A 26,253-nucleotide genomic window follows, 5' to 3' on the forward strand; every position below is an offset into this window, starting at 1 on the left:
CCACTTTTCTTCACTAATAAAAATAATTTCTTTCTTTTTACCCCATATCAAAAACCCTCACTCAACAAAAAATGATTTAACACTTCCCCGCTCAGCATGCTACTAACCTCCGAATCGTTTCTTAAACCCAGGAAACTGCACATCGCGCCCCGTCAGTAGCATCTTTCAGAGCTTCCGCTCCCAAATGTTTCATTGGACAGATGTAGCATCACTCTTAACGGAGAGAAGGATTTGAGTTGTTGAAAGTAGCGAGTGCCCGTTCCATTGAGTGACTGTGGGCGGGCGAGAGCAAGTGAAAGAGTAGACAGGGGTGGGCGACAGCTCATCAACGCCATTGGTCACTTAGGGTTTCAGCGTTCGGTAATGCTCTTTCTTGAGCACCAGAGCGCGCTCACGTAAGTGCGCCGGAGTAATCGTGTGACTCCGACTCCTCTCCTTTTCTTACCCCTCCCGCCCCACGTCACATCTCCGGAACCCCGCTGTATCACGTGACGGCTCCAGGTTTTTTTAATGTTTACATTCGAAGCGGGCGGCTTGTGGCACTGCTCGTCCCCCACTTCCCTACTCAGCAGCCGTTGCCGCCACAGCCTTCGACGCTGCGGGGTGACAATTTCACTTTCATTAAGGGCAGTGACAACGACGAGCTGTTAGGAGGTGGCGAAGGGGAAGCCGCCTCTCGGCCTAAATTGCCGCCGCCGCCTCCCGCACGCGCCAGTGAGGTAGACGGAAGGAGGCCACAAGAAAGGAGGAAGCCGGACGACAGGCCGTCTGGGCCGTAGGCCTCTTTTCACCTCCTGCTTTTCCACAACTCCCTCCTGTCCTGCCGCCGCTGCCGCCATGGAAGAGCTGGTGGTGGAGGTGCGCGGCTCCAACGAGGCCTTTTACAAGGTAATGAAATGAGGTCGTTGTCCTGGCGCGAATCGAGGAGTGAAGTGTTGACTCCTCCACTTCCCTCTCTTTGTGCCCCGAGGGCCTAGAACGCCGCTGGGCCAGACTGGAAAACCGCCCCGCCCCTTTTCATACACACGTTTAAGCCTGAGGAGAACATTATTGGGGGGGAGGCAGAGAAGGGGTTCGCGAGGTGCAAGAGGAAACTGCGGCTGCCTCTGTCACACTCGTAATCTCCTGCCCCCCTTGGATCGACTTCTGAGAAGCCTGGCCCCCGAGAGCGGAGCGAACACCCCTTCTTGAGGTTTCCAGCAACTGGTATTCAGAAACATTACCACCTCAGACTGTGGAGTAATCGGTGGCAGGGGGTTGGAGTAGAGTTGCCACCTTTGGTCTGGCAAAATAAGGGACAGGTTAGGCAAAATATGGGACATGATGGGAGGGAGGAATTGGGGGACTAAAAATTGCTTTTAAGTAATTTCTGCACAAGGTAAAGTAATCGATTACAATGGGTTGTTTCCAGAGCGGGTCATACTCATAGAGGAGACCCAATGAAATTTACAGATCTACGTTAGCAAGGCACATTAATTTCAATGACTCATACCCTCCCCACCTGCTGAATTTCTGCTTGTCAGAAGAATGGTAAATGTAGAAACCCGGTGCAACAAATTCTGTTTCTTTTCCTCATGGAGCTTTGTCTCCAACTTCCCTTTCCATGTAGCTAATGCCTTATACATTCACATGCATGCATCATAATTAAACAAGTTCATTTAACCACTAAGGTTACATGTGTGCTTCATTTTTGGACCTGTCCTTTATTTAAATTGATGCAAATATTGTACAAATAAAAACAACCACCGTTTAAGGCTTCACTCCTCTGCATACTTACTTGAAAGTAAATTCAACTGAAATAATTGGGACTTACTTCTATTTTCAAAGAGTCAAGCTGAAAGTGAATTTAGGACTGTTACGGTTTCTTGCAAGGGAGTTTGAGTCCTCATCTGCAGTACACATTTAAAGCTCTTTAAATAGTCATGGGTTTTTGGGGAGAGGGGTTGGTTTTCTTTGGTACCTAAAAAATGGGTTTGCAGTATCCACTGTCCCTCTTTATACAGCAGCCTAGTATCCTTCATTTCCCTGGTCAGCAGGAAAAAAATCTGCCAGCTTTAGTGCTGGCCAGCCTCTCCTCTCCCCCCACCCAAACCACTCCATTCACTCTACTGGATTTAGTGTAACAGGGAGGGGTAGGGAAAGGAAGGGAAGGGAAAGGAAAGGAAAGGAAAGGGAGACAGAGAATGCAGACAGGCAGGAGGGAGGCAACAGCGCTGGTAGAGATGGGAGGGAGGGAGAAGCTGAGTTCAGTGCTTACCTCAGCAGAAAAGGAGGGAGAAGAAGAAAGCGAGGCAGAAATAAGAGACACAGCATTTTTCCTTGAAATAAGGGACAATCCCTTATTATAAGGGACAGGTAGCAACCCTTGGGGGGGGGGGAGGATGAGGAGTGAAAGCATATATAAACCCATTTCATCTGTATATAATTCTCATACATATATAGAGCCCTTTCACTGTTGATTTGTGGTTGTGTGTTATATGCATATATTCATGTGAATTTTTCAGTGTACGAGTACTTGTGTCTGAATTGAGCACCTGTTAACCAAATTGAGATGGGGAGGCTTAGGTTGATGAAAGTGTTTCTTCCTTTCTTTGGCAATCACTTGTAGCAGAGTAAGATTCTCTTCCATGAGTAAGTGACTGTGGAGGCCAATTCTGGATGCACATGTCCTTCCACAGTGGGGACATAAGGTTTCCAGGCGGGAGTTTATCACAGTGAGGGTTTGCCAGACATGCCTTCCTCTTAGCTTGTTTCTCCTTTTCACCTCCTTTTCAACATGACCAGTCCAACAAAGTTGATGTTGAATAATCATTGCATCGATACCGGTGATCTTTGCTTCTTCTAGTACACTGGCGTAAGTTCGCCTGTCTTCCAAAGTGATGTGTAAAATTTTTTGGAGACACTGTTGATGGAATTGTTCGAGGAGTTGGAGATGGCATTTATAAGTGATCCATGTTTCACAAGCGTACAGTAAAATTGGTAGTACAATAGCTTTGTAAACAAGTATTTTGGTTCCCTTGCGAATGTCCCAGTCCTCAAACACACTGCACTTCAATCGGGAGAAAGCTGCACTTGCAGAGTTCAGGCACCGCTGGATTTCAGCATGAATGTTGGCCCCTTTGGAAAGATAACTGCCCAGGTAGGAGAAGTGATCAACCTTTTCCAACGTTACACCATTAAGTTGGATTTGTGGCACTGCGGAGGGGTTGTTTTGTGCCTGTTGGTGCGGCACTTTGGTTTTTTGGATACTGAGTGATAACGGTCCTCCCCTCAAGACCAGCTTCTGCTTAATCCAGCAGTCTTTTGCTCCTCTTTTACAGTAATAAAGCAGTTTTTGGAAATGGGGGTTGGATTGGAATTCCTCCACTACTTCTTTCTCCTCCAGGCGATCATCTCTCCCACTCCCCACACTTTTCCACCACCCTCTTGTTTCAGAAGAGAAGAGCGAAAAGAAGAGAAGGGGTGTGTATGGGTTTGTTATTTAATCAGAATGAGCTTTGCTTTGCGGGTGGGGGGGGGGAAGAGGCTGGAAAGTTCCTTTCTTATGTAATGAGGCACTGGACGGTTGCTTTAGAGAGATTTGAGACATCCTCTCTTCCCCTAACCCTGTTATTTAGGAGGAACTGCTCATAGAACTATTTCTACTGCCACTGCCTCTTCTCACAGCACCTCTCCAAATAATCTAAAGTTGCACATTTGTTTCACTTTCTCTCTCTAATTTCTTTCAGTAGTCTTAATGAATTTATATGCTTCTTAATTGTCAAAGCTGGCATCTAAGCAGCTGTCAGGCATAAAACCAATTACATACATACATACATACATACATACATTCCACGCCAAGTCCCTTGGTGCCATGTGCTCTCACGACTCTTATCTACACAAACATTTTTTGAAGAAAATCTATGAGAATTTTTTTTAAATTTCGATTTCCGCACAATTTAAGCTAATGCAATTTCTGCGTCAGTTTAGAAAAAACCTCCTGTTTCACTTATTTTTCAACCAATTGGGCTTATATTGGTATCAAAATAAAGCTAATTGTGGTCTCTTTCAAAATAAGGTATAAAAATGGTATTAAGTGCCACAGAAAAGGGTCACCGACCGTGCATCATACTTTTGTTGTAGAATGGGCTAACCATGTGCTTGTTATGTTTTAAAAATGAGGAGAGTGTTTTTTGTGGTTAAAAAATAAATTGATTTTTTATTTTATTTTTTAAATAATATTTATTAAAAGTTTAAAGATTACAAAAAGAAGAAAAAAGAGGAGACCACAAAAAAACAACAAAGCACACACTACAATACATAAAAAAGAAAAAAATACATAAAAACCAATACAACAGTACAACAACAAAAAAGCAAAAAACCCCCACAGATCCCATATTGCATATCTTTATCTTTCATTTGCTTGTTTCATTGACCTCCTCACACCTCCCTTTTTGTGTTCTAGTTCAATTAGTTGTTTCAGCAAATTCTTTCCATCTTTCTCAATTTTTATTGAATAATTTATCTTAACAGTCTAACCTATTAATTAACTCAGCAGATCCTTTCCATCTTTCACCATATTCTGTTATTCAATTTGCCTTAATTTATTTAACCTTGTCTTACCTTAAAATACCTTAAAGCTTAAAACTTAATGCTTATTTATACATAACTCCTTATATCATTTCTACTAAAGCCAGATAGTTTCATTCCAGCATTTTCCCTAATATTCATTAATTTTACACTAATTCCCAAAATAAAAAAAATTCTTTATAAACTTTCTTCCAATCTTCATCCAACGTCTCTTCTTCCTGGTCTCGGGTTATGTCAGTCCTTACTGTCCATTCCATCTAGTCCATCAACCTGGTAATCTTATGTCCGAGGCTCTTAAGTCTTTTCCATGTCCCTTCTGCAGATCTTCTTCATCTTGTTTATACCTGCACTTTCCCTTGTCTTTTGTTGGTCTCTTTCTTAATTTCTTTCCTTTCTCATTGAGGAGTAGGTCTCTGGGAGATTCCAGCCCAAAATTATCTCCGTCTCCCCTCATCAGATCAGCCCATTCCCCACAGTCCCACTCCCTACAGTCAGCAGTGTAATCCAGAAAATATTTAAAAGCATGTTTCAAAGTCCCTCCGAGATTAAGAGCCCCCACAGCTCCAGACTTCCCCTGGCCCACTCCAAATTCAATCTTCAAAAACAGCGGCTTATGCTCCTGCAGGGCCTCGGGTCTCTCCATTTGTGTTACTTGAGGTGCAACCGCAACCTCCTCCATTATCTTCTGCACTTGCACTTGCTCAGTCAAAACAGGTTCCTGAGTTGGTCCCTGAATGGTTTCTGTATCAGTATTCCCTGTTTGTCCGAAGTTACTGACTACAACAGTCATCAAATCCATCTTCTCATGCATCTGCTCCAACAAAGCACTTGTCTTGCAAAAAGCAAGCACCAAAACTTCCTCCCAACACATTTTTACTCAAGGTCAAAAGACTGGTCCCACGATCTTAATCTCACAGATGTAAAGTCCCCAAGCAGACTGCAGCAACAATTTAACAAGCTCCCTCTAGAGGAGACAATTTCTATTTGTATCCATCTTTTTAAAGCAAGTCCAACGAAGGAAAGTTACTTTCATTTTTCAAATATTTTGTCTCTTTAGAATGCAAAAGGCAACATTGGAATCAGTTTGTTTCTCTTTTTTAGCTATCTGTCAAAATGTTCCATTCACAGTCAATGAACATCTCCAACAATTTCTGTCTCTGACACCCCGTTCCCAGGTTTGAGACGGTGGAAACTTATCTTTCTTTACTCTCTCTCTCCTGCAGGCTTGAACAGTCAAAATTCCCCCCCCCCTTTTCCCCTGCTTCCAAGGGGGTTTTAGTGGTTATAAATGAAGGAAATTTAGACCTTTATAAATGACTTTCCAGGCTTTAGCTTACAAGGTTTTTGCTTCAGTCTATTTACAAAAGCGGAAGGCGGACTTCCTGTTTAGAACCTTTCCGCTTCGGTGCCAAATTAAGATGTTTCTTGATCCAATTTTCCGTTTCTACTCATGGGTACTTGTTTAGAATCCAATTGTCCACAGGAAAAAGTCAGCGCTCTCCGGCAACGGCTGTGCGGCTTCACTTTGCAAAAGTAGCAGTTGATTCAAAACACCGCGCCTCTCACCCCACGTTGCTTCGGACCCCCACAAAAGGGTTTCCCTGCTTCACCCGCCTGGGATTTTTGAAGGGTCTCCGCCTTCGCCGCGGCGGCAAGACCCGATTTTTGCGGAGCGGGTTCCTCCTGGTTAGAGGAACTCCGCCATTGCCGATGGCGCTAACCCGGAAGTAAAAATAAATAAATAAATTGATTTTGAAGCAATTTTTTTACAAAAAAAAATTGTTATTTTGTACAGGTTTAAGGTCTCTTTGAGGCTGAAATAAGTCACACATTCGTGAGAATAGTTAAATTGTACTCTCTTATGTTACAATGTCATCTGATATACTGTATTTTTCGCTCCATAAGACACACCTGACCATAAGACGCATAAGTTTTTAGAGGAGGAAAGGGGGAAAGCCCCGTTTTTTTGGGGATCAGCTCACAGTTGTTGAGCTTACTTTGCAAAGGGAAAAAAATTCTGTTTTATGGGTTCTGCAGCTTCTTTAGGAAAGGAAAGGGAGCTGTTTCTACAGTTTCCAGACAGATCAGCCAGTCACATGCAGCTGGGGAAACAAACAGCCTCCATCTGCACAACATTCAACAATGGAGGCCTGGGCAAGGGGGCAGGGCCAGAAAGGGAGCCAGCGATCCACCACACATTCACTCCATAAGACGCACAGACATTTCCCCTTACTTTTTAGGAGGAAAAAGGTGCGTCTTATAAGTTTTATAAAAACAAAATATGTCCTAGAGCTCTTTTTAATTTTATTGTGTAAAACACTTTTGCAATGATATGGTCAAAGCGCAAAAATCAATTTTTAAAGAAATTTATCCTGTGTCCAATTTTGGACCAATTTTTTTTAGCAAAATTAATTTGACATTATCTCACAGGTATCTACACATAAAAAAATAGAAGAAAATCTGAGTTGTGAGTGCACGGTCAAGAATTAAAATCAGGTGATTTGGCGTGGAATGACACACACACACACACACACACACACACACACACACACACACACACACAGAGCATGTAATAAATATGTACAATAACACAATTTCAGGGTCATTCCATATCAAGTGATCCAACTTTTTTACCTCATGTCATCCAATTTTCTTAATATTTTGTACACTTGTTGAATGATCAAAACTAAGTTTAAATCTAATTTTTTAATTTTTTATCTCATCCCATTTGAGTTATGAGGGTTTGAAATTTCAAAAAATTGATAATTTTGGCTCAGCCAAAAATTGAAATATTTCAAAACTAAAATGCCTGAAGTAACTGATATTATAGTTTGAAGTCTTGTTTATTCTGCAATATTTTACTCCAAGAAGATCCACTTATCCAAAACAGAACCAAGGCAGACATGTATGTACAAAATATTTATAAAAACTGTGATCTCATTGGGATCCCAAAATTTTGCAGGTAGCTCTTAGAAATGTTAAAAAATCAATACATTTTTTGGGGAAATTTAATCATATGATATTTAAATCACTTTTTTAAATTTTAAGTTATGTGACTTAACTTTAAAATTTAAAGTAAGCCCACCATGTGACATATCATATTAAAGTCCATGAAGTTCTGAAGAGATTGGTGTTTTTCTTTTTGACATATCTCAATTCTGGGCTGAGCTTTTAAGGTTTTGTGTAGACTGGCAAGGTCAAAATTGTCAATTTTTTGAAATTCACAAACGGGATGAGATAAAAAAATAAAATTTTAAATTTAAACTTTGTTTTGATCATTCAACAAGTGTTCAGAATATTAAGAAATTTGACATGAGGTAAAAAAATTGGACCACTTGATATGGAACGACCCAAGTAGTAGCTGCATTAACACACATATATATTTTCGAAGCGCCCAAAGTCCATTCTCTACACTCTTCCATTGCTCATATCTCAAATCTTGCATGTGACTTCATATAAGAATAATAGCACAATCGTTAACCCACCAATGGCCTCCATTCATCTATGAAGATATTATTTTGTCCTCTTTATCAGTAAGTTTTATAAGCCATTCTTCCTTATTTGGAGTCTCTTCATCTTTCCATTTCTGTGCATATAAAATTCTAGCTGCAGTTGTTGCATACATAAAAGGTTGGTCAGGGGTTTTTTTTGGGAATCTCTGTCCCTATTATCCCCAATAATAAAGGCTTTGGGTTTTTTGGGAAAGGTCATTTTATACATCTTTTTCAATTCATGGTATATCATTTCCCAGAAACCCTTAGCCTTGCTACAAGACCACCACATATGATGAAATGACCCCTCAGGACCCCCCCCCCCATTCCAACCCTATTTTGAGAAAAAGTTATGTGGCATTGTTTCTTGTAATGCAGCAATTAACATATTCGAATCAGCGTTCAGAATTAACCCCGCACCTGGCCCCGACTCTCAAAAGACTTATTCGTACACAATGATCCAAAAACACTTTGTGAATCTTTGTCTTATCATACCAAAAAATAAGCATGCCAACCAGACAGTCTTCCTTACCCTTTCAAATCCAACAATATAATATTTTTAAATGACAACAGTCCTTCAGATCAGACAAACTGCTCCATAATATAATTTAAGATCTTGCAGTGAGAATCTACCTCTTTCCTTAAGATCCATTAATATTTTAAATTTAATCCTTGGTTTCCTCCTCTGCAAGATAAATCTAAATAACTTTTTGCCATTGTCTGAAGCAGCTGACATTACTAATTATTGGCATGGTTTGAAATAAAAAAAATCTTAGGTAATCTTTATGGCTGAAATCCTTCCCAACAGCGAAAGTTTCATCCTTCCCCATCTCAATAAATCATGTTTCACTCCATTCCAGACATTAACATTATTATTCTGATATAACATTTCATTATTTGTTAGCCATGCACCCAAATATTTCACCTTTTTCTCCACCTTGATACCCATCTTCTCTTGCAACGTCTTTCTCCTGTTGATTCATATTTTTTACCATCATCTTTGTCTTACCCTTATTTACTGTATTTTTCGCCCTATAGGACGCACCTAGTTTTTTGGGGGGGAAATAAAGAAAAAATAAATTTATCCCCCCCCCCCCAGCCGTGGCTTCAGTGCACCCCCGCGCTCTGGGCAGCAGGCTGCTATCTGCAGCCTAGGGAGCTCTGCGGGAACTCCCGCGGGCTCCCCAGGCTTGCTGATAGCTTCCTGAAGCCTGGAGAGTGAGAAGGGGTCGGTGCGCACCGACCCCTCTCGCTCTCCAAGCTTCAGTGAAAGCCTGCATTCGCCCCATAGGATGCACACAGATTTCCCCTTCATTTTTGGAGGGGGGAAAGTGCGTCCTATAGGGCGAAAAATACAGTATATAAAAACCTGCTAGGTCTCCAAACTGTTAAATCTCACTAAATACTGTTCTCGTATTTTTAAAAGGGTTATCTTCAAATAAAACGTAAGTCGTCCGCAAAGGTCCTTAGTTGATATTTCTGATGCCCTATTTGAACACCTCTATTTTCTTTATTTTCTCTTACAATGGGCATTCTTGCCTTGTTACTTTTGATATAGTAAACTTTTCTGATAAATTACCATTTACTATAAAGCTGGCAAATTGCTTTGCATAGATTGCCCTAACCCCTCTCATATAACTTCCCCCAAAGCCCATGTATAAAGTCTCTCAGCATTATTTTAAATCTTTTTGCCATTATTTCAGCAAATACATTATAATCTCAATTAAGCAAAGAAATGGGCCTATAGTTCTTAACTTGTGTTAAGTCTTGATCTTGTTTAGGAATCAACACAATATTTGCATTCTTCCAGGAATCTGGGATCCTACCCTTAATTAGGATATTGTTCATCAATACACACAAAGACTAGCTGGTCTTTGAACACTTTATAATAGACAGCAGTTAAACAATTTGGCCCAGGTGCTTTATTAATCTTAGCTTGACTTATTGAATTCTCTATTTCTGTTAAAATTGGGGCATTTAATATATCCACTTGTTGTTTTGACATTTTTGGCAGGTTTCTGCTTCTCAGATATTGCTCTATCTTTTCTTTATCTTCTCCCTCTTGTATATATGTTAGAATAAAATCTTTAAAAAATCCATTCTCACTGCCTTTTCATAATATGTTACTTTACCATACGTATTTATTTTGTTTATAACATTTCCCTTCTTTTCCTTTTTTGACTTCCAAGGCAGTAATCTTCCTGGTTTGTTTGCAAATTCAAAATGTTTCTGCTTAAGGTATTTTAATTTCTGTTCCATTTCTTGAATAACCATCATTAAAAGTTGGGTTTGGAGCATTTTAATAGTGTTCATCTTTCTTAAATCTCCCGGTTTATTGATCAATATTTTTTCATGTAAAGTAATACTCTTCAATATCTTTTGCTTCTTTGTTTCTTGTAAGTTTCTGTTGAAAAGCATTCTGTTGTATGAATGTTTCTCATTACCGATTTCTTCAACCCAAAGCACATTCATATCTGTCTCTTTATTCATATTTAATAAAAAAAATGCCTCAGTTTCATTGCCAAGCTCCAAACAAAGCAGCTTACTTACAGATCATACTATCCAGATCACCAGCAAAGCTACAAGTTTAACAGAATCACATGGAGCTCTTATCTCAAATGGTTTCCATAACCCTCTTTATCCAAAGCTACCCCTCACGTGTTGGAGCATCCTAGTCTCAAGGACCTCTCAACACTAAAAAAAAGCCACCAGGATTGCATCCACATTTTTCTTAGCTTATCATGACTGATATTTTAAAAGGAGAAGAATATGGCCAGAATATTAGATAAAACTGTGGAAAAACTCTGCAGACAAACATCTGCTCCCTCGGCCAGTAAAGCGAGATGAGTGCCACAACCCCAGAGGCATCCGCAACTGGACTTAACGGTCAGGGGTCCCTTTACCTTTACCTTTATACTAGACAGTCAATTCAGAGTAAAAGTGCAAATGAACTCTTTGCATAGTTGCCAAGTCATATTCTAAAGCAGATGAATGTTTGAGTTGTGAGCAGAAGTTAAAAGTATTTTCTAAGCAGCCTTTTAGCATTTCCCATTTTTGTGGGAGATGAACTGGACTTTTCCCTCAAGATGTACAGCACAGAAGATTTTGCAGCTCTGCTTCTAGAATTAGATGGAATCTTAATATTATTTCATGGAATGTAGGCTAGGACCGGTGTGAGGGCCAGGCACCAATGGTAGCTTTACCTGGCGGTATATCGTGAGTGAAACCGCCACCTCTGTCTTGAGTCCCTCTGCCCCCAGTGCGCCAAAGGAGAAACAGCTGGGCACTGGGGGCAGAGGGACTTGGGAGCAGCAGTGGTTTCACTCATGATATACTGCCAGATGAAATTGCCATAAAGCTCTGGCTATCGTATAACTAAGGGAGGAACAAGCTACATCGGCTGTTGCTGATGAAGCTTGTTCCTCCCTCTTGGCTTGTTTAAACGTCTCCATTGAGGGGTGCATGGCTGCCTGGGGCTCACCTGGGGCGGGTGGGCTACCTTTTCCTCCTGGAAGAGGAGTAGCACCCCCTGCCTGTGCCAAGGCGGCAGCTGCTGAGGCTACCATGTGAACAGAGCATTCATATGGTTGTTTCAGCCACCACCACCTTAGCACAGGTGGGTCGCCTCTTCCTCCTGGGAGAAAGAGGTAGCCCGCCCGTGCGAAGTTGGAGGCAGTCTTGGAAATGGAACCTGACAGGCTCTGTGCCGCCTGGCTGCCTTCACCCAGGAGGGTGGGCTGCGTCTTTCCTCCCGGGGTGGCAGGCGCCTTTGAGGGAGTGCTTCCCTCCGGCTTGCCTAAGTAGCTCATTTCCTCAGTGTGCTAGAGGGAATGCTCAGTTGGGAGCCTTCCAAGGCAGTGAGGAGCCAGGGGTGAGGCAGCCTGTTGCCTCCACGTGCCGAGGACAAGCTGTGTCATCCCTGGCCCCGTGAAGTGCTGAGGTGAAAGGGCCTCACGGAACAGGGGCCAATGCAGCTTGTTTCACATTGCAGTGTATCACCAGATCACAATGTTTGGTTGGTGATACATTGCAATGTTGAAAACCTGATATTTCCCAGCCTGCATGGAATGCTAATATTTTCTCAATGTTTACATGAACAAGAATTGCCACAGCTTATGAATCATTGTAAAAGCCCTATTACAGCTTTTGGATTTGTCATAATGGACCAACACAGCTATGTACAATTTGTGTGTGTGTGTTGAAGAATACTAAATTTAGCAATCCAGCAATCTTAAACCTGAAGGATGTGTGACGTGTGTTTCTAGCAGGGTGGATAAAAATCAATGATTAAAAAAATAATTAAAAAATCAGATTTTAAAAAATTTAAATCAGATTTTTTAAATAAAATGCTTTTGGAGGAAAAATCTTTCTAAATAAAGTTTTTTTATTTAAGTTACATTATAGCCCAAAGGCTATTAATCAGGAAATAAGGATTTAAATTTTTCATGTGTGCTAAAACACAGTCTAAGTTTTTTTTTAATTGTTTAACCACATTAGTTAACATGGATACATATGCTACAATGTTATTGTTTTAGTTAAATAAATTGTTACTAAGTAAATGATTATTTTTCTCCCTCCAATAAAGTACAGCAGAAAAGCTGTCCGAATATAAACAGTTAACTTATTAAGCCCCTGAATAATTTCATAATTATGTCTATGTATTGCTAATAGTATAACCAAATCAGTAATTTTTGATATAACTGTAAAAACTGCTCTGAAAATTTATTATTCCAAAAATGAAACCTTCATCTGGTTGTAAATATTAAGATTATACCAGAAGAATGTCTTTCTGTAAAAAATAACAACAAATCTCTTCTTACTGACTAGTGATTTAAATCAAATCCACCCGGTTTCCACATGACGTAAAATGTGGAGAGACTGCATACATTACCTGTGTGGTAAAATGTAAACAGTGCATAATTAATAGTTTAGAACAAGGGTAAATCTATAAAGACAAAAAATGACAAAATAACTCATCTGATCACAGAAGGATATAAAATGGATATTGCCCACCATCACTCATTTGAGAAGTCTTATAAAACATACCTGTCTCTATGTGCATATTTCCTGAAGTAAGAACAGAAAAGAGGCATATAGCCTTCTGTTTATTAGCATTCCTTAAGGAATATGAACAGGGCTCACAAATTTAAAGGTAAAGTAGGGACCCGCCCACAAACTCAGCTGAACACAATCAAACAAATCCTGCAAACTCTATTGTTGTATTCAGACTATATAGAACCATCGGCTGGGGGTGAGGACTGCAGGGCCTGCTCCCTTCCAAGGCCTTTTCCAACTGGCCCAGGGGGCGGGGCCCAGGCCCTCTCTCCCAGCTATAAAGGGACTCCTGCTGCGGGGAGGCCTCGGACCATCGGCTGTGGTGAGGACTGCAGGGCCTGCTCCCTTCCAAGGCCTTTTCCAACTGGCCCAGGGGGCGGGGCCCAGGCCTTCACACTCCCAGCTACAAAAGGACTCCTGTGGCAGTGAGGCCTTGGACCATCGGCTGTGGTGAGGACTGCAGGGCCTGCTCCCTTCCAAGGCCTTTTCCAACTGGCCCAGGCCCTCACACTCCCAGCTACAAAAGGACTCCTGTGGCAGTGCCTAGAGAGTGGGGCTGGAGTCATTTGGAACAAACTCTTGGGGAAGTGCAGGGTTGTTCTGCTGTTGCTTCCCTGTTCCAAGTGGCTAATGTGTTTTAAAATGTCTTTAAGTAGTTGGTGGCATTTTAAGTTTTTCCTTCTCCCCACCCCTTTTTGTTTGATTGGGGGGTGGGGTGGATATCTGGTTGGGGATTAATTTTAGTATAACTGTTCAGTTTTTGTTTTTTGTTGTTTTATTGGTTGTTGTATAGTTTGCGTTTTGTTTTCAAGGGGCGGGATCAGGGCTGCCTGGGAGTGGGGCCCCAGCCAACATAATGGCTGGGCAAGTTCCATGGGTGGGGGGGGGAGATGCACTGGGACATCTGATCTCAGTGATCATGGGCAGGAGGAGGAGTTACGCTACAACCAGACCATGTACTGAGGAGGCAGGCTTAGACGTTTGGAGACTATCCCTGCCTCCGTGTCTGGTCTTGACCGGATGGATACTGGAATCAACAAGGGAAACCCACATGACCTGAAGGTGTTGCTGTGTAATGCTAGGTCAATGATTCATAAGACCACTGCCATCCATGACTTGATCGTGGATGGAGGACTAGACCTGACAGAGACTTGGTTGGATGAAGCAGATGGGCCTGTCTTAGCTGCTGCTTGTCCACCAGGTTTCTCTTGTGCACAGCAACACAGGTCATGTGGGCGGGGAAGGGGGGTTGCAGTGATTTTTAGGAAGTCACTAGCTTGCATCAGGCGTCCTACTGGGAAGACCCAGTTTTCTGAGTGCATGTTCTGGAGGCTGGGCAATAGGGGCAGTACAGGATTCCTTTTGGTGTACCAACTTCCTCGCTGCACCAAGGATTCCCTGCCCAAGCTGCTTCAGGTCGTGGCGGATGTTCTCCTGGAGACCTAGTTTGGTTGTCCTAGGAGATTTTAACATCCATGCCGACACGACCTTACAAGGGGCTGCTCGGGACTTTGTGGAAAGCATGGCCTCCATGGGGCTGTCCCTGAATAAGTCTGGCCACAACTCATAGCCGCGGACATGCGTTGGACCTGTTGTGCACCTCTATGGATGTTGGTGATCTGATACTAAGTAAAAGCGAAACTTAAGAAGTTCCATGGTCAGATCACTTCCTGGTGCAACTGGACTTCTCCACGACCCTTCCCCTCTGCAGGGAGGTGGGACCAATTCGGATGGTCCACCCCGGCCACTTAATGGATCCAGATGGTTTCCAGAGGGTGGTAAGGGATGCTTTATCCCATGTTGATGGCCTTTCAGCTGATTCCCTGGTGGCCCGCTGGAATGCGGAGTTAACCAGGGCTATCGACTGTCTGGCTCCAAAGCGCCCTCTCCGATTGCATGGAGCCCGGACAGCCCCATGGTTTTCTTCGGAGCTGAGGGTGAGGAAACAATTGCTGAGACGGCTAGAGCGTCAGTGGCGGATAACTTATTCTGAAACTGACCGGACACGGGTTAGAGCTCAAGGTCGAGCCTACCAAGTGGCGATAGTGACGGCAAAGAAGACTTTCTTCACCGCCTCTATTGCATCTGCAGAAAACAGCAGCAGGAGACTCTTTCAGGTGGTTCGCAATTTAATGGAACCACCTTTACCACCAGGGCCTTGTAAAGACCCCAAGGTCTCCTGCAATGATTTTGCAAAGTTTTTTGCAGATAAAGTTGCTCATATTTGGAAGGAGGTAGACACCACAATGGGACCAGGGCTGGGGCAGGAGAGTGCTAGAGCCCTGTCTGGTCAAGTTGCATGGAATCAATTTCAATCCGTTACCCCTGAGGATGTGGACAGGCTGCTTGGACGTGTGAAACCAACCACCTGTCTCCTTGATCCTTGCCCATCCTGGCTAATAAAAGCAAGCCGGGAAGGGCTGGACGATGGGCTCTGCAGGGTGGTGAATGCTTCCCTCTGTGAGGGAGCATTCCCAGATCCTCTGAAAGAGGCGGTCATTAAACCACTTCTTAAAAAAAAACATCTTTAGACCCGGCCAGTATGGCTAACTATCGCCCAGTCTCAAATCTTCCATTCTTGGGCAAGGTGATTGAGCGGGTGGTTGCTAAACAACTCCAGACACGCCTGGAGGTTGCGGACCATTTGGATCCCTTCCAGTCGGGATTCAGGCCTCATCATGGGACTGAAACTGCCTTGGTCGCACTGATTGATGATCTACGGTGGGCTAGGGACAAAGGTGAGAGCTGTTTCCTGTTAGTTTCTGTTTCTCACTGTGCAGCTGCTTGCAGTCACAGGACTGTGTTTACATTCCAGGGCTTCCAGACTATTGGAGTCTCACAGGAAAGGGAGATGGGATGTGACGTTAGTAGTTTCCTGTTTCCTTTGTTCCTTTGCTTTCTTTGTTCAGTTGCTCTCTGTTCTCATAGGGAGAGGATGTATATTTCTTTGCTCTCTGCATAGTTTAGTAATAAAGCATAAAAATGTAGCTCATACCTATCTCTCTTTTTTTTAAAAAAAAATTTTCTTTTTATTAATTATTCCATAAAGAAAAACAAGGATTAACACACAGATAGAGAAAAAGAAACACAAAAAAGAAAAAGAGAAAAAAGCATACAAAGAAAATAAGTAAAAAAATACACAAAATTATTGTTTTCATAACTCTCCTGTAACATAACTATTTCTTTCAGGACTTCCTTCAGCTTGGCCGCAAATCATTCGAAGCAATAAATAAAGTTACATGTTTCATCGTTTATATTGTCATTGTATCTAATTTTGTTCTCTATTTTCCTTACACAATAATCCATGATCTATCACAGTACATCTTTGAATCCCTTTAGCGTTATTTGTCCTTCACTAATACATTCCAGATAATCTACGTACTTTCCCCAATCCTTAATGAACACTTGGTCTTTTATATATCTAATTTTCCTCGTTAATTTATCGAGCTCTGCATATTCCGATAATTTAAATCTCCACTCCTCCACTGTTGGGGTTTCCTGCTGTTTCCACCTCTGGGCTATTACAACCCTTGCTGCCGTAACCGCATAGTATACCAATCTACAATCTTCCTTTTTTATCTCTTGTCGTAGTATCCCTAATAGGAATATTTCTGGTTTCTTTATGAACGTGTACTTTAGTATCTTTTTTAATTCCGTATATACCTTCTCCCAGAACTGTTTTACCCTTCCACACTCCCACCACATGTGGTAGAAGGAGCCCTCTGCATCTTTACACCTCCAACACTTGTTATCCACCTTGTACATTTTTGAAAGTTTCATGGGTGTCAAGTGCCACCTATAGAACATCTTCATGACGTTTTCCTTTATCACAGTACACGCCGTAAAGTTCAACCCGTCCCTCCATAGTTTTTCCCAGTCCTCAAATTGTATACTATGACCTATATCTTTTGCCCAGCGGATCATCACTGATTTGACTTCCTCGTCACCTAGGTTCCAATCTAACAGCATCCTATACATCTTAGATATGTTTTTCACTTTATTATTTATTATCTCCATCTGGAATTTAGAGTCTTTGTCTGCATAGCCTCTTTCTTTAATATCTTTGCTAAGCATCTGGTTCACCTGTTGATGATGAAGCCAATCATAAACATATTCTTTTATCTGCTCGTAAGGTTTGGTTCTCCATTTCCCATCTATCTTAGTTACTAACTGATTGTATGTTGCCCAGTTGCTTCTCATATTAATAGTTTTTATACTTGTTATTTCGAGAGGTGATAGCCAGTGTGGTATTTTCGGTTCTAGTAAGTTTTTGTATCTTTCCCACACTTCAATTAACGGCCCTCTGAAGATATGGTTGCCAAACCCCTTATGTGCTTTCCTTTTATTCTTCCACAAATAGGCATGCCAGCCAAAGCAGTTGTCGAAGCCCTCCAAATCGAGTAGCTCCGTATTCTCCAGTTTGACCCAATCTTTTAACCAACTTAGGCATGATGCCTCATAATACAATTTCAGATCTGGCAGGGCAAAGCCCCCCCTTTCCTTTACGTCTGTTAATAGTTTGAATTGAATTCTGGGTTTTCTGCCCTGCCATATAAATCTTGAAACTGTCCTCTGCCATTCTTTGAAGATCCTGCTCCCTTTTATTATAGGGATAGTCTGAAATAGGAACATTAATCTTGATAGGACATTCATCTTAATTATATTGATCCTTCCCCACATTGACAATTTTAACCGTCCCCATTTTTCTAAATCTCTCTTTATTTCCCTCCACATCGGCTCGTAATTATTTTTATATAGGTCTATATTTTTAGATGTTAGCCAGATGCCGAGGTATTTGACTTTTTTGACCATCTCTATCTGCGATTGCTGTTGGATTGATTCTATTGTCCTTGAATCTACATTTTTACATATCATTTTTGTTTTTATCTTATTTAGTTTGAACCCAGCCACTTCTCCAAATAATTCTGTTTCCTTCAATATCTCTCTTATTGAGGTTATTGGGTCTTCTGTCATGACTACTAAGTCATCAGCGAAGGCCTTAGTTTTGTACACATTCTGTCCTAGAGTCACTCCTTTTATGTTTCCGTTTTGTCTTATAGAATTTAAGAGGACTTCTAACACTGTTATAAATAGTAGCGGAGAGAGCGGGCATCCTTGTCTTGTTCCCTTCCGTATCTTTATCTCTTCCGTTACCGTACCGTTTACAATCAGTTTGGCCTTCTGTTCTGTATATATTGCCCTTACCCCGTTAAAGAAATCATTGCCTACGTCCATATATTCTAGGTTTCTCAACATAAAATTCCATATCACATTATCAAAAGCCTTTTCGGCATCAATAAACATCATTATAACTTGTTTATCAATCCTGACAGACAAGAATTCTAACATATCGATGATATATCTTGTATTGTCTCTCATCTGCCGACCTGGCAGAAATCCTGCCTGGTCCATATGAATAATATCTGCTAACACATTTTTTAACCTTCTTGCCAGAATTCCTGCGAATATCTTATAGTCTGTATTCAGCAGTGAGATTGGTCTATAATTTTTAACTTGGGTTAAATCCGCATCTTGTTTGGGGATAAACGTGATGTATGCCTCCTTCCAAGTTTCTGGGATTTCTCCTTTCTTTAAGATATTGTTCATAGTCTTTTTCAGGGGTCCCACCAAAATAGATTTCATTTCTTTGTAGTAGCCGGCCGTAAATCCGTCGGGGCCTGGTGCTTTGCCCCTCTTTAGGTCTCTAATTACCTCCTCTATTTCCTCATTTTCAATTGGGGTATTCAATCTTTGTTTTCCTTCTATTGGGATTTTTTGTCCCCCTTTATCCTTCAAAAGTCTTTCTATCTTCCTTGGGCCGACTCTCTCTTGGTCTTTATACAAATTTCTGTAGTAGTTAAGAAACTCACTCCTGATTCCTTTGGGGTCAGTTCTTTCTTCCCCATCTGTTATTATTTTGTTAATTATCCCTTGCTCTTTCCTTTTTTTGGTTTGCCAGGCAAGCCATTTGCCTGGTTTATTCGCGAATTCGAAGTTTCTTTGCCTGAGACTTTTGATGTTCCACTCTACCTCTCTATTTATTATTGTGGCAAACTGGGTTTGTAGAATTTTTATTTTTTCCTTTGTTTTTAAGCAGTTGGGCTTTTGAGCTAATTTTTGTTCGTTTACCATTATCTGTCTTAGAATTTCCTCTTTATTTTTCTCTCTATTCCTATTTTTGATTGTGTTCTGTTGAATAAAGTACCCTCTTATTACCGCCTTACTTGCATCCCAAATTATATTATCCTTTGTTCCTTTGTCACAGTTATCCTTAAAGTACTCTAACAGTTTTTTCTTTGCCATTTCCACCACCTTCTGGTCATCTAACAGATAGTCTTTTAATCTCCATCTGAAGGTTCTTGTCTCTAAGCTTTCTAGTTCTATCTCTAATGGGTTGTGGTCTGATATTACTTTCGGTCTTATTTCTATGAGTTTGACTCTTGGACATAATTCTTTTGAGATCCAAATCTGGTCTATTCGTGAGAGTGATTGATTAGGTTCTGAATGGAAGGTGAATTGTTTTTCGAGTGGATGTCTAAGACGCCAGATATCCACTAAACTGCAGTTTTCCACCATAGAGAAGAAGGATTTTGGTAGCTTCCCTTCTTTATTTACTCCGTCTCTGAGTCTATCCATCTCAAGCGAAACAACTGCGTTCATATCCCCCATTAAAATTATTTTTTGGTCCGCATATTCCATTAGTTTTTCTTCTAATCTTTTAAAGAATTCAGTTTTGCTACCATTCGGGGCATAGATCCCCACTACCATCAACTTTTCCCCTTGCCAATTGATGTTAACCCCTATCATCATCCTCCCCTCCTCATCTTTAAACATTGTTTTAGCTTCTATTTTATTACTAATATACAGTACCACACCTCTTTTCTTTACCTTATCCAGGGTTTCAAATTCATTTCCCAACCGTTTGTTAATTAGCACCTTTCTGTGCTTTCTAGCCACGTGCGTCTCCTGGAGACAGATAATGTCCAGGTTTTTCCTTTTCAAACATTGTTCAATTTTATTTCTCTTTTTTTTATCGTTCATCCCATTGATGTTCCAATTCCAAATTTTTAATCCCATAATGCTTAGCTTTTCCTTTAGTTATTCTTTAAAGTCTTCCTATCTATTATATATTATCTGAGTCTTCCACTTCCTCTTCTACCTCCCCCTCCTCTGACACTCTTGGTTCTCCTGATGGGGCCCTCTCTGCTCTTCCTGTTCCATGTACCTCCACTTTAAGTTCTTTATATTTCCTAAGGAATTTCCCGGTTTCTTCTTGATTTATCAGCTTGTGTCTTTTACCTCTGTATATAAATGATATCCCTTCCGGGAATTCCCACCTAAACTCAATCTTATTTTTCCTCAATGTCTGTGCCAAGGGTTTATAAGAGTCTCTCCGTTTAAGTAATCTGATTGGGATGTCTTTAAAAATAATTATATAGTTCCCATCTATGTTCAATCTCTTTTCTCTATTCCTCTGGAGGATCCTGTCTCTCATTTCTTTATTTTTAAATGTAATCAAACAGTCACCTGTGAATTTCTTTACTTTTGTTACATTGACACGCATTCTAAATGCGTTCAATATACTGTTAGCCATTTCTTCCACTGGTAAACCCATCCATTCCGCTAGCTCCTTCGTCAGTCTTTCTTTAATATTTTCGTTCTGTGCCTCTGAGACAGCTCTCAGCCTCAGATTCACCTCCCTCTGCCTTAGTTCATTCATCGCTATAATATCTTTCATCTCTTCCTGTGTCTTACTTAACTCCATCACTTCTGATTTGATCTTTTCCTTATCTCTCTTAATATCTCTTAGCTCCACCTTTGTCTTTTTTAGTCCTTCCTCTGTGAGCTGCGTCCTCCTGAATATTTCTTTTATTTGGCCCTTTAGTTCATTCACAGTTTCCTCCATTTTTTTGTCCAATTTCCCAATTCTGTTATCCACCAATTCTAACTTATGCTCTACATTAGCTTGACTTTGTTTAATCTCTGCAAACATCTTCAGAATATCTGACTTGAAGTCTACCTCCTGTTTGGAGCCCCTCCTATCTCCTGGGGTTCCCCCATTCGTTCCCTTCTTCCCTGTATGTGACATCATGTACCTTTGTATCAGTCCCTCTCCCCCACCGTTTCTTTCCGCCCAAGGTTATCTTTTCTTAGTGCCTCCCACTATCTCCTTACATTCACTTTTTTCCTTATTAAAATTTACATTTCCTATCTCTGTTTGCTTCCTAAAAAACAATAATCAATAGACGATAAGTCCATGTACAGTAATCAGAGGCAATACAGTTGATCCGTGGTGGATCCTCACTGTCCCAATCGTGTTCTTACTTGTAAGTCAGTATCACATTCTGATTACAAAGACAGTTCCTTTGGACACATGATGTTCCAAAAAGCAGATGTTTTCAGACTTCCGGGTTGGCGCCATCGCCGAATGGCGGACTCCCTCCGAGCTCCGGAGGGAGCCTGCTCGGCAGGGGCTGGGTCTTACCGCGCCGGCGACGCGGGGACCCTTAAAACCCACGGCCACAGAGGCCGTGGACATGGAGACTCGGCTGGCACCGCCAGCGCCCTCCCGACTCGTGAAGGAGCCTTTTTAAAGGCTACGGATCGGGTGCCGGGGAGAGGCGCGGTGCTTTGAGTCCTCTGCTAGCCCTGCCGAGCGAAGCCGCATGCCATCCGGCGGAGAGCGCTGACTTCTTCCATTGAGAATTCGGACTTTTAACAACAACCCGTGAGTAATTTGGAAAACCGGGTTTAAAAGGAGAAAAAAAGGAATTTTTTTCGGATTTGGTACGAGCGGGGGGGGGATCCAAAAAGGAAGTCAGTCCCCCTCCCTACTGTAAACATTCTAAAACAAGGACCGGGCAACCAAGGTCACGAAAGAACTGTATTTTTGATAAAAACCAAGAATTTCACGATGGGAAACTACAAGAAACTGTGCTGGAGGAGAAGAGTGGAGGGAGAAGGAAAGCGTAACCCCCCCCCCTGGGAACCGGGGCGATTGGAGAGAGAGCCTGGTGAAAAGAGACGGAGACTTTGACAGCTGTTAAAGTAGCTGTCAAAGCCGGAAAAATTTAAAGAGGACTCTGTTTTGAGGACTTTGCTGGTTAAATTTGTTACAATTTGCTAAGATTCGGATACAAAATGGCGAAAATATTGAACAACAACCAGACTTTTGGACTAGAGGAAACAAAGTTATAACAATCCCCCTAGAGGAGTTTCGGGACATTACAAAGATGGTCGTAAGTGGAAAAATACCTTCGGAATTTTACAGGACTGGTTATCTTCTGGGAAAGCTGCAAAACTGAAATAGTATTATGTCTACAGGGGTGTTTACATCAAAGGAGACAATAGAATTCTCTATTGAAGAAAGGAAGGGACTGAACACAAGTTTTTGTTCCTGAATAACAAAATCCCCTGTAGAACTACTAAATTTCTGAATTAGAACGTCTTAGCAGCGGAACAAGATGAAACTGGACTACAACATGGAAAGAACAATGGGGGGAGCCTTAAAGACCAAAGATTGGAGATTTGAAGTTAAATACTATAAAAATAACTTTAAAAAAAAAAAAAAAGACTGGCAAGGGACTGGGGGGAAAATTTGATTATGGATTTAAGAATTCCAGGCAGACAACATAGATTGGTGGACAGGGGGAACTCAAACCGGGGAAGGGGGGGGAGAACTAGAATCCAAAGGCTTGCAACTACTTTTTGAATTCTTTTTTCTATATATTTTTTATCTTTTTATATCTTTATATTGTTTTTCTTTATATATTTTGCTGGGTGTTTTTATTAAAAAAAAAAGGGAATTCGTGGAAGGAAATTGGGGGGGACCTTGGGGAGAGAATTTTTGTTTTTTATCAAGGGTAATGATGAGGACTGTATAAGCTTAAATTCGAATATTGGGCTAAACAAATTAAGTTTAAATTAGGAGGGAGAGCTTGTTGAGCTAACGATATGAAAGGGGAATATGGCAGGGATGGGGGAGGGGGGGAGTCCCAGAAAGTGGATAATGAAAACAAGGTTTTAAATGTATTCTGTTTTTGTCTTATCTTTACTTTCTGTTTGCTGAAAATTTCAATAAATATGATTAAAAAAAAACAAAAAGCAGACGTTTCTTCCCTTTTCCCAACCGATTAGTCCGATTGTTGATTAGTCCAATAGTTGAGCGGGCTTCAGGGGGCTTAGTAAAGAGGGGGGGGCAAACAGGAGGGAAGAAGAAGAATAGGTAGGGGGGGAGGGAGGGAGAGGGAGCGGGGGAGGGAGAGGGCTAGTCACAGCTCACACCGGCTCCATCTTGTCCTCAAAGGTCGCCAAATCAGCGCACACTCCCGCTGAGTCTTTGAGATACCCTTAAAACTTTAAAGGGCTTCACGTTTTCGAGCCCCCGTCTCCAAGTAGAAAAGTGAGAATATAACCCTGTACATACAGTTCCCGATTTAACACTAACAAAGAACACCGTCCTCTTTTTTCCTCTTTCGCAAACTCCACGCTCAAGCTCCAAATGGCGGCGGGTGTTTCTCTTCCGGGTTTCTCACTTACGCGTATAGCTTGAGAAAAAGAGAGAAACGTCCCTTCTCCTCTTTACAACCTCCTGTTCACCAAGGACGCCAGCTCTCACTTTTCCCCTGGACCCTTTCCAAGTCCCTCCACCCCCCCAAAGTTGTGTTTCTTCCTTTATATTTGTATTTGTTTCTCCGTGGGGGGGGGGGGGAGAGCTTGAGAGAGAACCGCGTTGCCGCCCGGGCAGGTCACTCACTTTTTTTTGCACTGGTTTCTCGCCGCGTCTAAGTTGATTTCGGTTGTCGGCTGAACTCCGTTTACCTCTCTCTGTTACCCCGAGACTTCTTTATTTCTGCTCTTAGCCACAAAGTTGCAAGTATCAGAGTTCTTTTTTTTTTGAAAACGAGCCGCTCTTCCTGCAAGCGCAGGGCTTCGCTATCTGAAGGTAAGAAAATGGCTCCCTCGACCCGTTGGACCTCTCCGCTACACTCTTCGCCTCTCTCGAGGTTACCTGGCAGCCGGTTTGAGCTCATACCTATCTCATCCTTCCGCTGTGGTGTTGTTTTAATGCTCTACTGGGAGGGCTCGGAGGAAGATGAGCCTTATCAGCTTGGACGAACGGAGCTGAAATCCCAATATTTTCTAGTTCTGCTGGATCTCTCAGCGGCCTTTGATACAATCGACCATAACATCCTTCTGGATCGTCGGGGCTGGGAGCTGGGGGCACTGTTATACACTGTTCAGAAAGTGGTGCGGGGGGATGAGTGTTCAGACCCCTGGCCCTCACTTGTGCCTTCTTTGTGGTCCAGCTCTCACTTCCATACATCACTACTGGGAAAACCATAGCTTTAACTATACGGACCTTTGTTGGCAAGGTGATGTGTCTGCTTTTTAAGATGCTGTCTAGGTTTTTCATTGCTTTTCTCCCAAGAAGCAGGCGTCTTTTAATTTCGTGACTGCTGTCACCATCTGCAGTGATCATGGAGCTCAAGAAAGTAAAATCTCTCACTGCCTCCATTTCTTCCTCTTCTATTTGCCAGGAGGTGATGGGACCAGTGGCTATGATCTTAGTTTTTTTGATGTTGAGCTTCAGACCATATTTTGCGCTCTCCTCTTTCACCCTCATTAAAAGGTTCTTTAATTTCTCCTCACTTTCTGCCATCAAGGTTGTGCCATCTGCATATCTGAGGTTGTTATTTTTTCTGGCAATCTTAATTCCAGTTTGGGATTCATCCAAACCATCTTTTTGCATGATAAATTCTGCATATAAGTTAAATAAGCAGGGAGACAATATACAGCCTTGTCGTACTCTTTTCCCAATTTTGAACCAATCAGTTGTTCCATATCCAGTTCTAACTGTAGCTTCTAGTCCCCCATAGAGATTTCTCAGGAGACAGATGAGGTGATCAGGCACTCCCATTTCTTTAAGAACATGCCATAGTTTGCTGTGGTCGACACAGTCAAAGGCTTTTGCATAGTCAATGAAGCAGAAGTAGTTGTTTTTCTGGAACTCTCTAGCTTTCTCCATAATTCAGTGCATGCTTGCAATTTGGTCTCTGGTTCCTCTGCCCCTTCGAAATCCATCTTGCACTTCTGGGAGTTCTCGGTCCACATACTGCTTAAGCCTGCCTTGTAGAATTTTAAGGATAACCTTGCTAGTGTGTGAAATGAGCGCAATTGTGTGGTAGTTGGAGCATTCTTTTTTTTTTAAATAACATATTTATTGAAATTTTCAAAAAATCCAGAAAAAAGAAAAAGAAAAGAAAAAAAAAGAAAACATTCACAGTTTAAACCTTATTTTCTATGACATATTTCCAAGACTTCCCCACACCTCCCCTTCTTGTATTCCAATTCTACTTATTTGGTTCAACAAGTTCTTATCCCCAATTTTTGACCTTGTTGTATTTAGTTCATTTTATATAACCACTTTTACCTTATAAACCTCAGTCTTTATACATTAGAATCTTTTTCTAAGGTCGACCCCAATTCCCTTCCACGAATTCCCCATTTTTATACTCATAACAAAACAAAAATAGAAAAAAGAAAAAAAAAGTCAAAATATAATTGTACACCCTTTGGATTCCCAAGCTCCAACCCCCCTTTCCCAGTTTCGATCCCCAATGTCCATCAGTCTATCTGCTCTCAGCCTGGAGACCTCACATCCGAGGCATAAGGAGATCTCTCCATTCTTCCTTCTCCAGTTCAAACCAAATTTTCATCATCCAGTTCTTATTTTCCTTTGTGCCCTTCTTAACAGGCCTCTGGCCTTCCTTAATCTTCTGTAGCATTGTAACTCCTCCTTCATTTCCCTCCAGATCATCATGTATCTCTTGTTCCTCTTTCTCAGATTTCTCAAATTTCTTTTCCTGCTCAGCTGCAAAGATTTTTGTTTCCGCTACAAGGACTTTTTGTTCAGAGACAAAGACTTGAGTCAAGTCCCTTCCAGTTTCAGTAGATTTATTTACTGTTTCATTCAGTGCAGTCACCCTTGTAGCCAAAATATCGCTTTGTTCTTGAAGCTTTCCCAGGAGATAAAAAGTCCTGTTCAGCTCAATGAGTATTTTTCCACTTGCAGCCATTCTTGCAATGTCCCAAAACCCCCTCTAGAGGGATTATGGTTACTTAGTATCCTTCCAGA

General features: G+C 41.7%; 1 protein-coding gene across 5 annotated transcripts in view; it reads left to right on the top strand.

Moving 5' to 3' along the window:
- The first annotated feature begins 488 nt into the window (after positions 1–488).
- The window catches only part of LOC144326387 (fragile X messenger ribonucleoprotein 1-like), a 182,646-nt gene continuing 156,881 nt past the window's right edge, over positions 489–26,253 (top strand). For 3 of the 5 annotated variants that reach the window (XM_077922954.1, XM_077922955.1, XM_077922953.1), the window contains exons 1-2: positions 489–759; positions 805–888. In XM_077922954.1, coding sequence (XP_077779080.1) covers positions 838–888 — 51 coding nt within the window. In that variant the 5' untranslated portion in view covers positions 489–759; positions 805–837. The remainder of the gene's footprint in view (positions 760–804; positions 889–26,253) is intronic. The other 2 variants (XM_077922951.1, XM_077922952.1) reach the window with 1 other exon arrangement.

The sequence above is a fragment of the Podarcis muralis genome, chromosome W (assembly GCF_964188315.1).
Source record: "Podarcis muralis chromosome W, rPodMur119.hap1.1, whole genome shotgun sequence".
Lineage (NCBI taxonomy): Eukaryota > Metazoa > Chordata > Lepidosauria > Squamata > Lacertidae > Podarcis > Podarcis muralis.